Source organism: Colias croceus, chromosome 17 (assembly GCF_905220415.1).
Source record: "Colias croceus chromosome 17, ilColCroc2.1".
In the NCBI taxonomy this organism is placed as follows: domain Eukaryota; kingdom Metazoa; phylum Arthropoda; class Insecta; order Lepidoptera; family Pieridae; genus Colias; species Colias croceus.
Window position 1 is genome coordinate 3,226,496 of NC_059553.1, and position 14,307 is coordinate 3,240,802.

The 14,307-nt window shown below is 34.8% G+C and overlaps 4 protein-coding genes across 5 annotated transcripts in view; 3 read left to right on the forward strand and 1 right to left on the reverse strand.

Moving 5' to 3' along the window:
* Positions 1-5,194, forward strand: part of LOC123698909 — a 194,707-nt gene extending 189,513 nt beyond the window's left edge. Inside the window, exons 1-2 of one of the 2 annotated variants that reach the window (XM_045645731.1) lie at positions 3,536-4,456; positions 4,496-5,194. In XM_045645731.1, the coding sequence (XP_045501687.1) occupies positions 4,196-4,456; positions 4,496-4,783 (549 nt within the window). In that variant the 5' untranslated portion in view covers positions 3,536-4,195 and the 3' untranslated portion in view covers positions 4,784-5,194. Of the gene's footprint in view, positions 1-3,535 lie in introns of those variants that run through there. The other variant, XM_045645730.1, reaches the window with a different exon arrangement.
* Positions 86-521, reverse strand: LOC123698911. The gene has a single exon (XM_045645733.1). It carries the CDS (start codon positions 505-507, stop codon positions 136-138), a length of 372 nt encoding a protein of 123 aa, XP_045501689.1. The 5' UTR covers positions 508-521; the 3' UTR covers positions 86-135.
* A 4,581-nt stretch (positions 5,195-9,775) lies between the features above and the next one.
* Positions 9,776-10,471, forward strand: LOC123699280 (probable serine/threonine-protein kinase kinX). The gene has a single exon (XM_045646205.1). The coding sequence runs from the start codon at positions 9,776-9,778 to the stop codon at positions 10,469-10,471; it is 696 nt and encodes a 231-aa protein (XP_045502161.1).
* Positions 10,472-11,426: 955 nt separating this feature from the next.
* On the forward strand, positions 11,427-13,701 carry LOC123698914. The gene has a single exon (XM_045645737.1). It carries the CDS (start codon positions 12,950-12,952, stop codon positions 13,367-13,369), a length of 420 nt encoding a protein of 139 aa, XP_045501693.1. The 5' UTR covers positions 11,427-12,949; the 3' UTR covers positions 13,370-13,701.
* The last annotated feature ends 606 nt before the right edge of the window (positions 13,702-14,307 follow it).

A 14,307-nucleotide genomic window follows, 5' to 3' on the forward strand; every position in this document is an offset into this window, starting at 1 on the left:
AGTCAAGCCGTTTTAAATGGGCCAAAACTCAGTCTAAAGGAGTCAGTTACATAAAAAAAAAATAGGTAAAATTAATAAAAACCTCTTTATAAAGTAAGTATTTCATATTAAATCTTACATTATAAGCCTAAATATTTAGGGTTGAGTGATGGTCAGTGAGTTGGAATCACCTGAGTTAACGATAACGAGGACCTGGGCAAGAGGATATTGGTAGGCGAGGGGGTTGATTTCCTCAATAACAACGGGTCCAACTGAGATTTCTTCGACAGGGTCGATGACAGCGGGTCCAACTGAGATTTCTTCGACAGGGTCGATGACAGCGGGTCCGACAGAAATTTCTTCGACAGGGTCGATCAGAGCAGGTCCAACTCCAATCTCTTCTACAGGTTCGACGACAGCGGGTCCAACTTGGATGGGAGAGGCGGCATCAGCTTGACTGATTCTCTTCTGGGGAAGAGTTGCTGCAGACGCTACCGCGACGAAAGCGACTACAATTAAGAATTTCATGGTTGGTTTCTGCAAAAAAAAAATATTAATTATTATTGAGGGCTATTTATATTGAGGGCTATTCTGATTACTCACATTTGCTTTTATGTTACCATTAGAATCTCAATATGTTTTTATAGTATAATTATTATCTATGAGTATGTCTTTGATGATAACTGTTATGATTTATGAAATGGATTATCGTTATCAATAATTCATGTTTAACATATAAATGTTAGCCACAAAGGATATCTAATTTAAGAAATATTTCGAAAGGCTTTGGAAAATTACACCAGTCCTTTAGGATAGATAAGGGTTTAATCCTCTTTGGTCAATTAATTAAATGATTTATTGCACGCTGTGTTCGTTGAATCTATACATATAATAAAATCGTAGGAAAATCAAAACTGGACAGTTTTGATTTTCCTACTGGACATTGGATTTTTTTTTCGATTTTTTTTTCCAATGGACATTGGATTTTTTTTTGAATTTTTTTACGGCATCTGTGTCATACTATTTCATTACTGCCTTTAATCCATTATTCCGCAACGCCGTACAAAAACATGGAGACATCAGACAAGGGGAAAAAGTCTCTACCTGTACTTTCGAATTCTCGTCTGCACTCAGGTGGACAGCTTACAAGTGACAGCATAGTGTTGAATCTTATTATTTTATGCTCTTATATCGTTCAAGATAGGTCAAATGAAAGATAAATTCCATAAATTTTTCAACATGAGCCTGTAGTCTATATTATGTTTACTCCCAAACTCATAATGCAGTATGCACATAGATATCTTCGTCACAGTTCGGCAACTGTCAATTGTCACATTCCCCGAGAGTCCGAAGACGATACAATAAATCCTACTTCCTACTAGTCCTTGTATATAGAGTGGTTTAATGTATTTTCTTCATGCATAGTTTAGTACCTATAATTATGAGTTTTTTGCTAAAAGAGATAAGTAACAAAATTTATTTTGATAATTAAATGTAAGTAAGTAAATAGCGTTAGGATAGGATAAGCCACGACACGATTGCGAAAATACATATATTTGTTGGAAAATTTTATACTTAGAACTATAAAATGTGTCTTACCTACTGAATCTGGTGTAATGATGGCTGAAAAGAAGTTTAAAAAAATACTTGAAAGTTGAAAAAAATGGTTTACAAACACTGGTTTTCATAAATCTAATCATTATAATCTCAGCCCAAAAGTATTTACAGTAGACCGTACTGATCATTCCAAAGTAATATTACAATTTAAAAAAAATAATCAGAATCAGGGATTATCTCTATTTCTGAGATCGTAGATTGTTCAGAATTTTCATTATGCTCTTATTCATTTTCACATTCACCGCTGCTATCACCTGTGTAAATAATCATTTCATCGAAAAATTCAACTTTGAAACCAAGAAGGGTATGTAACAGCAGCTCTATATAATTCCACACAGAGAGAATACGTGCGGTCACCACCAATTTATATAGACGACTGACGATGTTTTTGATCGTGTATGACTGTGAATTGACTCTTATTACTGTCGAACAAGGTAGAAAATGCAAGTGCATTGTTTAGGGCTCTATTCAATGATTCGGGTGTTTGGAAATACCTACAACAAACTTTAACATACTGAACATAACAAACTTTAGCACACATATAGAGGGTAACTTGGATTTAACACATAGGATAGGTTTCATCCCGGAAATCCTACGGGAACGGGAACTATGCGGGTTTTTATTTCAAAACGCGGGCGAAGCCGCGGGCGGAAAGCTAGTAATAGTACATAATATACTAGTTGCCCCAGCAGAGATTTTCCTGCCTCAATGCCCCTTTTTCATATTTTCCCTCCATATTATATAGGTATAGCCTTGGGGATTCATTTTTGCTAGGTATATCTAATATATAAAAATCAATGCCACTTTTCGTTGTAATTCCATAACTCGAGAACGGCTGAACCGATTTCGATAATTCTTTTTTTATTATATTCCTTGAAGTACGAGGATGGTTCTTATGTAGAGAAAACGTTAATATGTACCACGGGCGAAGCCGGGGCGGACCGCTAGTAGATTTATAGATTAATCTTAAGTATAATCCCTAGTCTACACTAATATTATAAAGAGGAAAACTTTGTTTGTTTGTTTGATTGTAATGAATAGGCTCATAAACTACTGGACCGATTTTAAAAATTCTTTCATCATTCGAAAGCTACATTATCCACGAGTAACATAGGCTAGGTTTTATCCCGGAAATCCACCGGGAACGGGAACTATGCGGGTTTTTCTTTGAAAACGCGGGCGAAGCCGCAGGCGGAAAGCTAGTTATAATATTATAAATGCGAATGTAAATCTGTCTGTCTGTCTGTTACGCTTTCTCGCTTAAACCTCTCAACCGATTTTGATGAAATTTGGCACAGACAATCTTTAAACCCTGGGAAAGAACATAGGCTACCTTTTATTGTGAAATATGTACCACGGGCGAAGCCTGGGCGGACCGCTAGTATTAATATAAATTAAATAATTTGGTACTGTAACAATGATTTTTACAATGCGAAATACAATACGTTTCGTTACGTTAAAGCTTAAACCAAGTGAAATGCGATTGGTCAGTGTAAAAATTATGACGACATAATATAAGTAAGTACGTAGGTATATAAAATTTTCAAATTTTACCACTCATATTTTTCCTAACCGTTATTGCTAAAGTAACATGGTGTAACCCAGCCTCAGTCTATCCAACACTTTGTTTATACTATTAGTATAATGTCATCAATCACGTCTAGACTACTTTAATGAAGATAAGAAACACAAAGATTCCATGTACGCTACGTATATATATTCACTTACAACATTGAGAAAATCGCAATAATTTTTAATTTCAAAATCGTTTTACAAAGACTAAGGTCATCTAAGAACATCGTGTCATCTTGATAAAAGTCCCAAAGAACTTCAATTTTAGTAGTATTCTTATATTGTAGTAACCATAGAACAAAATATGTTGTTGGGGTAGATGACACTTCATCTACCCCATCAACAAATATGTAAATATGCAATAGCATAGCCCGAAGCTGTCTGCAAGAGCTGATGCGCTAATTTTCATTAACCCTGTATATCGTGGAAATTTTCGATGGGCCCTGGAAGGAAAGTACTTGAAATACTAAAGATAGCAAGTTTTGCTGTCAGGAAACATTCCTTTAATTTTAAAACGAAATGGAATTTATTCAAAGATTTTCGAAAATTCATTTGCTTCGACCGGTAATAATTTCTTGGAAAAAAATTATTGTCCTATAATAGGTTTTCAGTATCAATTTAGTCTAACACTGCTTAATAGTGTGCTATTTTTACTGACATTGCATAATTTTTCTTGGATTGACCAATCATAATTTTTAACCCTTATCTATCCTGAAGGACTGGTGTAAATTTCCAAAGTCCTTTGTCTCTATTATCATAATTTATATTCTTGTTATGTCGATAATGATAATCCAATGCATAAATCACTACAGTAATTATCAAAGACACCCCCATATCATACATAGATAATATTTTTACTATAAATTCTAAAAAAAATGTTGAGATACTATTGGTAGCACAAAAGCAAACGTGAGTAGTCAAAATAATATTAGCAATAATAAGCAATTTTATAAATATTTGCTCAAGAAATACCCGGCAATAATAGGTTTTCAATTTCTGATATTAATTTTTTTTTCAGAAACCAAAAATGAAATTCTTGATTGTACTCGCTTTCGTCGCGGTAGCTTCTGCAGCCACTCTTCCCCAGAAGAGAATCAGCCAGGCTGAACTTGATGAAATCGTCGCAGCCATCCACAGCCCAAGCACCCACCCTGACACCGCAGCTGCTCTCGAACAGATGCTCCAGGACCTCCTTGGTGCTGCCTCCCCTATCCAAGTTGGACCCGCTGTCGTCGAACCTGTAGAAGAGATCGGAGTTGGACCCGCTATCATCGACCCTGTCGAAGAAATCTCAGTCGGACCCGCTGTCATCGACCCTGTCGAAGAAATCTCAGTTGGACCCGCTCTTATTGAGGAACCTGCAATCAACCCCCTCGCCTCCAACAACCCCCTTGTCCAGGTCCTCGTTATCGTTAATTCAGGTGCTTCCAACTCAATAGTGATCACTCAACCCGGTCTGGGCACTGTCGACGAGGAGCTGACCGATGAGATCAAACCCGACCCCGTAGTGGTTGCGGATGCCCCTGAAGCAGCTGTGATTGCCCCAGAACCCGTCAACGTCGGCAGCCCGATCTTCCCTGACCTCGCCATCAACCTTCCCGAAGCCCTCAACTAAATATTCAGACTTATAATAAGATTTAAAATTAGTAGTTACATTTCTTTTTAACACGCTTTAACTTCACCCGTAGGTATGTTCATGTGTTTGTCTGTAATCGACTCCTTTGGGCTCGATTTTGAACAACTTTGAAGATTCAAAGTTTATACGTGACTATTTTATTATTCTGAATCAACAAAAATAAAATTATTGTAACTAGGTAGTGTGTTTTTGTAGAGTGTGTTCTTTTTAACTATATTTGTGATTTCTTCCTTGAATTCCGTCCTGGAATATACAGTATTGTTACTACTGAACAGTAAGTTCAATTAATCTTTTGCTTCGTTTGAGTAATTCATCGTGAATATGGCTTTATCAAAAATAGATTATGAATCATTTTAATTATCTTTCATTAAATATATAGCTTCTATAATCTTTTTTTATTTATGTACATAATAATAAAAATGCAAATGATCAATTTTTGTACTTATAATCTTGAGATAAAAAAAAGTCAGTCTGTCTCTATTTTAACTCTTAAATAATTAATAATAATAACGCTATTATATTAATTCAATATTAACAAAGCACCCTAATCTTCAATAAAAAAAATCTTTTTTATGAGAAAATTTAATATAATATAAGTACATAACTATGTACATATTAGGTATTATATGTACTATATAATATATTTACTTTAACACCAACCGAAAGGAGGCATTTCAACTTCATTTTAACGACAACAAAATACCTACACGGAATTAAAAAAATCTGATATTTGACGTTACTTTTTTAGATTGAAAATTAGAGTAGATTTTCTCTATTTTGTCCAAATTATTGTTTACTAGCTTCCGCCCGCGACTCCGTCCGCGCGGAAAAATTAAGAAAAATTGCGATTTATTTTTTTTCTACGTATTTTTCCGGGATAAAAAGTTAAGTATTTTATGCCCAGGATAATAAGGTATAATTATACCAAGTTTCATCGAAATCGAACCGTTAGTTTTCACGTGATGCCTGAACATACAGACAGACAGACAGACAGACAGACAGACAGACAGACAAAAATTTTTTTAATCACATATTTGGGCTTGGTATCGATCCAGTAACACCCCCTGCTATTTATTTTTTCAATATTTTCAATGTACAGAATTGACCCTTCTACAGATTTATTATATGTATAGATGTCATGTTATTAAAAACGTTTCAAATCGAAAAATTACAGTTTAGGGCATAAAAAATATCAACGAATTTTATCAAAACAAAGAAATAATAATAAAACTAGGATATTTGTATTTTTCACATAAATTTTGAGTATATATTTACACTTTTTTCATATATGTACTTAGGTACCTATGTGAAAAAAGTGTAAATACAAAAGTTGTAGATCTTTTAATTTGACATTGGTTTCATTCTTGTTATACTATAATTATCTTAGATTACAAAATAAAAGACAGATGAAGCGTTGCCGAACTAAACCGAATAATTTATCGTCATTTTTAATAAAGCTATGTGTGCTGTCATTTCGCCGCTGCACTGTACGTACACGGTGCTTCTGTGTGCGTGTAATGTTGCCAGATATTGAAAATTTCCCAAATTTTTCCCCGACTACGGAAAAAAGAGGGTTATGTTTTTCGAGTTCATGGATGTATGTATAATATTTCTTTGACACGCCCTGCAGTATAAACCGTTGGACCGATTTTGAGTTGTGAGGTTTCATTGCAATGATCTGAATTATTATGTTAGTGGCGGTAGTGACGTAGGCTATATACATAAATGAGAAGTCAAGTTTTAATTTTTATTTAAATTCTTTTATTACATAAAGTACCTGCCTACTAAAGTTATATATGGACAAAATAATTGTATTCAATTTTTTATTAGATAAATTACATAAAAAAGTTTCAATATTAACTATAATAATTATATTATTTTTTATTTTTCATAATATATGAATACGAATAGCGGTAGTTTTTAGTCGAGAATACGGGACATTTTATTTTCATCATATCCATCATGGAGTTCACATAAATTAAATCGCTAGCGAAAACGACTATGACGTTTTTAAGCTTTATAAAAGTAACAAAATAATATATTATGCTTATTAAAATAATCTAATAATTATCATGAACCTTTAGTGCACTGTACAAATAATCACATTCACGATCGAAAAATCCAACAGCATTACCCTGAAGATCTTTTAACCATTTTACCGTTTTACCAATAAAAATGGCAAATTCATTTTCAAAATACTGGCAACATACGTTGAAGTTTTGTATTCCTTCATATCTGTAAAATTATTATTCGTATTAAAGAAATAAATCAGCCAAATAATCTACAGAAAACCTGTGAAACGATGTTTTATCTTTTTTTTGTTTTCGGGAACAAATTTTACAGCGTTTTATTATCACAAGACGGCATTTTTTTACTAAAATTGCAAACCCTTTTTGACGTATTGCATGACACTTTATGCGCTATAGCACTGGTGCAGCGACGTATTTGTTTTTGATTTCGTATTTTCTTTGACAAGGGCGACGGGCGGTTGTCATGCTCCATCTGTACTTTATTTTGTAATCTAAGATAATTATGTTTCGAATATAAAATTAATTTTACCTTATAATATGTCAAATATATCTTTATTATTCTATTTCCTCCCTTTTTGTCTGAAACTTACCTACCTATACCTTCTAAATAACTTCTAAAAACCGTCCTCGAGAACCACTCTCTCAATTAAATAAAACTCCATCAAAATCCGTTGCATAATTTATATTAGATAAAGATCTAAGCACACAATGAGACAGATAACGGGAAACTTCATTTTAAAGTTTAAACTATGTACCTAACTACATATTTATTTCAATCAAAACTCCACTTCCCCTTATATTACTTTACTCTTTGCAAAACTCATTCACCCTCAGTTGACTTATAAAGTTATGTTTGATTGTCATTGAGTTACTATGTACACAGTACATAGTAACTCAATGTTGATTGTTGTAAAAAGATAATGTTAATTAAATAAAATTCTGTTGTTTGATGATAGATAGTTAATATACAAGCAGGCTGTAGTATGCCGACATAGTTTGTATATTATGTTTGAGTGAGAAATCTATCGCAGAAAATTCGCGTGCTCGGCTCATAATTAATAACCTAACATTTTTTTTTTTTTTTTTTTTTTTTTTTTTTTTTTTTTTTTTTTTTTTTAACGTTGGGAAATGCATTTACGCATCCCCCTCTACAGTTTTACTGCACGAGGGGGTATGTGGGACTCGCATGAAGCCATACCCACTAAAACCCAACGGTGGCCACCGTTCATCTTCGGCGACAGGGGTTAACAGCCAGGCCTTGTACCCCCGCCGCCTACGTGGTGAGTGTCGCAACTGGGCGACTCGCCCAAGCCCCTAGTTTGAGGGGTGAATTTTCTAAAATCCTTTCTTAGGGGACGCCTACGTTATGACATCTACCTGCATGCCAAATTTCAGCCCGATACGTCCAGTGGTTTGGGCTGTGCGTTGATAGATCACTATATCAGTCACCTTTGAGTTTTATATGATATCATGGACTAATAAAATCAAGATAATATATAGATTACGTGCAGCCATTTAAAATTTAGATTTTAATGTTTTGTAGATAATATTGATGAATAGGTACATTATATTATTCTATTATGGTACATTTTGCTTGAATGAAATTACTTTCTTTAATTGAAACTTGAAACCAAACCACTTGTTTCAAGGATAACGGTGTAGAGACTGTATAAACAACAAGGTAATCCATACTTCCATACTAATATTATAAATACGAAAGTAACTCTGTATGTCTGTCTGTTACTCAATCACGCCTTAACTATTGAACCAATTTCTTCCCTATGATAGATCTGTATACTATTTTACTTAAATTTGCCTCTATACTAGTTGTGGGCTCGTTGCTTCGACCACGTGGTCACAGGAAATTACTGTGGGAATTCTCACAATATCCTATCCTATCCTATCCTACCAGCGAAAGTTTGTGCGGCGGAAAGCTATGTACCTACCTAGTCATTCTATAAAATAGCCCCTTGCGACGAAAAACAATAGCAAACAAGCATACTATTTGAGCATTCCGCATTTTTAAATTATAATATTAGATATTTAGGAAGTAATGATAAGGATTTAATGACTAATGTTAAAAATATTTGCGGCAGTAAATAAATTTAAGCTATTTCAAACCAATTGATCACCGTGCGAACCCAAAATAGAGACATAAGAAATCAAATTTAAGAAAGTATACTTTATTATAATATAACACTTGTCCTTTGTTTCATACTTACGGAACAGACAGAGAGTTTTAAATTTTACTCACAGTTTCAAATTAATCAATTTATCACTAGTTCCTATTGCGCAATTTCGTTAATAGTTATTTAATAACTAATGTTATGGAGACCATTATAAAACAATAAACAAATAAAGTGATAACATTAATTTTATTAGAGAAATAGATCCAAAATTCTATTTTTTACAATGGCTGTTATAGGAATAAGTAATAACATAAACAAATTCTTCTTTTGCCTGCAATAACAGTATTAAATAATTATCTATTAGAATAATAGAAATCTGCTAATGATTTTCTTTTGAAATAAGATTTTTAATTATACAAAAAGTATCTGGGTATAAGTATTAAACGCAATAAGTCTTGTCTTATCTTCAATTTCATTATTGGGTAGATGGATAGCACTTTTTAAATTTGTAGTTTTATTGTTTTACTGTCGATATGTTCAGTGTTTATAATCGCTTTATAAATCTTAATAACTGAATCATCATAAACCTATTACACGCAAGACTTTTGATAATGATAAAATTTGGATATATAAATATTAAACATTGCAAGTAATTCGCATTCATAGCAGAAACAAGTAAGTGGAATGAATAATTTCAAAATCTCATTTGTAACTATATCTATAGTATTAATTTAATACAGAATAACTTGTGTCCTTACCAAGTTGATATTATATAGGTTCTATATATAGCTTTGTTTTTTTACAGATAAAAAATGAAATACTTCTTGGTACTCGCATTCGTGGCGGCTGCATCAGCAGCTTCTCTGCCTCAGGGCATGAGTCCTGCTGAGCTCAATGAAGCTCTCTCAGCTCCCAGCAGTGACCCCGCTAGAATTTTTGCCATTTCTCAAATCGTCCAAGGCGTCCTCGACGCTATCTTCAATCCTATCAACGTTGGACCAGCTCTAGTTGAGAAGCCCGAAGAAATCTCCGTCGGACCCGCTATCATCGACCCTGTAGATGAAATTCAAGTTGGCCCCGTCGTCGTGGGACCCGTTGAGGAAATCTCAGTTGGACCCGCCATCATCGACCCTGTTGAAGAAATCTCAGTTGGACCCGCTATCGTCGACCCTATCGAAGAAATCTCAGTTGGACCCGCCATTATCGACCCCGTTGAAGAAATCTCAGTTGGACCCGCTCTAATTGACCCTCCCGCATTCAACCCCTTCCCCTTTAACGGCCCCCTTGTCCAGGTCGTCGTTAACGTGGACTCAGCTTCTTCCGACTCAGTGGTGGTGGAGCAACCCGCTCTGGTCCCCGCTCCCGGCGCCGACCTCGACCAGATCAAACCAGACCCCGTAGTCGTTGTGGACGCTCCTGAACCAGCTGTGATTGCCCCAGAACCCGTCAATGTCGGCAACCCAATCTTCCCCGACCTCGCCATCAACCTCCCCGAGCCCCTAAATTAAAACATTTAGATTATAATATAAAAATTAACATGTATTTTTTATTTTTTATTTCTTCATCCTCGATTTTTTTTCTAATTTGTCATAACATGACATGCTTAATATCGATCTTCTACTTTTAAATATGATTCTGTAAATAATATTATACGATTACACGTCCATAAATCCTGGTTGAACGATATGATATGCTACGATAGATGGTGTTTTGTTACATCCAAAATTTGTTACATCTTTCAGGGTACCATTGTACCAGCTGACATTAATTATAATTTATAGTAGCATGTAATTTACATGCTAAGTACTATAAATTTAAACTTACTAAAAACATTTGATCACCAGGAGTAACAATAACTCAATTTTTTCAGTTTAAATTTTTTTGATTGACTGACTGATATAACTTTGATTTTATTTTATGATACTTGATAAAATATTATAATATTATGGCAAATTTTCAAATGAGAGAAAATAACTGATTTTCCATGCATTAGAGGCTGCTACTGCCAGTCCCTTGGAGCAGCAATTGATGGTCGCAAGTGTTCATAGTATAAGCAAAGAAGTACCTGATTGCGCTAAATTAAATTAAGAGCGTTCATGCCCTAGAATCGGACGATAGCAGGAAATGCTGATTTCAGAAGTACGAAAAAAAATATGACTTATTAAGTTTTCAGTAATTATAGGGCGTAGCCACGGTGGGATAGAGTGGAGCGCTTGCCCGACCCTGGCTTTGACCTGTAAGGTGCCTAACCAAATCTAAAAATTGAAATATCTAGGTACAGTTAGTACCTAGATATTACTACTACTACTACTACTAAGCTTAATATCCGTAAGAAAATTCACACTCGATTCTCGAAAGTCGACAGTCGTCACAGAAAATGCGACCTAAACATTTGTATTATTTACCTTTAAATTGACTGACTAACAAATTGTCATACGCCCAGCGAGCAAAACGGCTGAAGATAGGGACTCACTTTTGGATATATTTCGGGGTGTGGTATGTGAACAAACAATAAGGTGTTTTGAATAAGAATAATTCAAATAACGAATTACACGCGAAAATAGAAAATAGCTGAGGCTTCTATGTTACATGACTTACATGAACTGTAAAAAAAAATGAGTGTAGTACAGTAATTACTACCCAGTTACCCACTATCTTATCCAATTTCACTTTTGTTTTACGTTACACGTTCTACAACTCAAAAAAATATGGGCACTAGAAAACATAGTTTCAAAAAGACAGAATAATGTGAGTGTTATAAAAAAACTAAAAAGAAAAGAAAAGAAAGGTAAAGAAGATGCGAAATTTTACTTTCTAAAAAAATCTCAGTAACTTTTGCCCTAAAGTGGATAGTTTCCGAAATATCGGCGTAAGATTTTTCTACGCCTATTGCCATCGCAAATGCCGTCGCAAGTGCACATGCAAATGCCATCGCAAATGCCATAGCCATTGCATTCGCAAATGCCATCGCAAATGCCATTTATCCAGTTTTTCCAGTCATTGAGACGTAGGTACACATCCCCTCAGAAAATCTCACTCTTCCTGAGACAATATTACCTACATGAACTGTTATTATTGTTACACAAATAATATTATTTTATTTAAGAAAGTAATGTAAGACAGAAACTTTAAAACTAAGTGCCGATCAGATTATGATGCTGTTTTAGGTTGACTCAAAAGGGATTATAGAAGGGACACCCTGTATACGTTTAGAAAATGCAAATTATGTTATCAGAATTGCACCTGTGGGGCAGTCGTTACTCGTTAGTCTATAATATTAGAACTTTTACCACTGAATCGATTTAGATGAAATTTGGTACAAAATTTTATCCCGGAATTCCCATGGGGACGGAGAATATTCGGGGTTTTCTTTTACTAGGCAGGCGAAGCTGCATGTGGAGAGCTCTCTTGTACCGTTTCACAGTTGCCTAGTTATGATTATTGGGGAGTAATGATTTTCTACTATGTACCTACTTGTAATGTATCAAAAGTAATAAAAATCAATTGTTCTATGTAACATGACAATTAAATAATTTTATCATATGCAGCTTATCTGATAGCTTAATAAAAACTATAAAAAATAGTAAGATAGTTAGAGAGATTGTCATGAAACATAATATTTTTGTTGTTTTACAACTCTATTCATTGCCAAATCGGCAAACTATAAAAATTCTTTTCCTTATTTATGCTTATCCCGTAAATTACAATAATTGAATGATTAATGATGCGTTTATTATTTGATAACATAATACCGTATATATATATACAGGACCCTTCGCTGTATTAACATTCAACATAGAATAACACAAGTAAGTAAATAAAATATTATGCCTATTAATTTATTTATAACTAACTCTTCATTAATAAAAATAATGACTGTAACAAAATATATTTATAAGTAATTGTAAAACATAATATTTGAGTGTTGGCTCATACAGTCGTCGCACTTCAAAAAAATTATTTAAATTTAATTACAGGTCGACAAAATGAAATACTTCTTGGTACTCGCATTCGTGGCGGCTGCATCAGCAGCTTCGCTGCCTCAGGGCATGAGTCCTGCCGAGCTCAAAGAAGCCCTCTCAGCTCCCAGCAGTGACCCCGCTAGAATTTTTGCCGTTTCCCAAATCGTCCAAGGCGTCCTCGACGCTATCTTCAATCCTATCAACGTTGGACCAGCTATAGTTGAGAAGCCCGAAGAAATATCCGTCGGACCCGCTATCATCGAACCTGTAGATGAAATTCAAGTTGGCCCCGTCGTCGTGGGACCTGTTGAGGAAATCTCAGTTGGACCCGCCATCATTGACCCTGTGGAAGAAATCTCAGTTGGACCCGCTATCGTCGACCCTGTCGAAGAAATTTCAGTTGGACCCGCCATTATCGACCCTGTGGAAGAAATTTCAGTTTGACCCGCTCTAATTGACCCCCCCGCATTCAACCCCTTCTCTTTCAACGGCCCCCTTGTTCAGGTCGTCGTTAACGTGGACTCAGCTTCATCCGACTCAGTGGTAGTGGAGCAACCCACTCTGGTCCCCACTCCCGGTGCCGACCTCGACCAGATCAAACCCGATCCCGTTGTGGTTGTTGACACTCCCAAACCAGATGTAATTGCCCCAGAACCCGTCAATGTCGCTAACCCAATATTCCCCGACGTCGCAGTTAACCTGCCTGAGACCCTCAATTAAAATATTCATTAAATAAATGTATTATAAAATATATATAAGTATTTTGTATTATTTCTGTACCTATCCTTGAAAATTAAAAATTAGGTACATTAGGTACCTAATTTTTATTTTTGCTTCTTTTGAACGATTTTTACGTACGTGGTACGTACCTATACACAGTGTAATCGTTAAGTGTGCACAGGCGATTATTCCGTAACTATTACAGATATCAAAAAACTTTAAACTTATATCGAAAGTATTTAACCTAATGAGTAAAATGGCCATAATAAATTTTTAAAAATAAAACGAGAAATATCTAAAAAATTAACTTGAAACCCTCCCATACATTTAGTATGAGATACGAATATCTCATGTACATGGGTTGATCGAAAAGTAATGATAATCAATATTAAACAAGGTCATTACAGTTATAATAATTATGTAGTTCTCTAGATAGTCTTCTAACTAGAAAATATACTTCAATATTTTTTTTCCTAAACTTAAAAAAAAAAATTTGACTTCATCCACAAAAACCCCTCCACGCGGCCATCACTTCGCTGTCGTCTTAAAATAATTTATTGCTAAGAAAGTGTTTCTTGTGCCGAGGAAAGAGATAAAAGTAAATAGGAGCTAGATCTAAAAAATAGGGTAGGTATTCAAGCATTTGGAATGCCGATTTTTGA

What these genes read in the sequence shown, in the direction of transcription:
- LOC123698911 (XM_045645733.1), bottom strand. Translation starts at nt 507, where the DNA reads ATGAAATTCTTAATTGTAGTCGCTTTCGTCGCGGTAGCGTCTGCAGCA.
- LOC123699280 (XM_045646205.1), top strand. Translation starts at nt 9,776, where the DNA reads ATGAAATACTTCTTGGTACTCGCATTCGTGGCGGCTGCATCAGCAGCT.
- LOC123698914 (XM_045645737.1), top strand. Translation starts at nt 12,950, where the DNA reads ATGAAATACTTCTTGGTACTCGCATTCGTGGCGGCTGCATCAGCAGCT.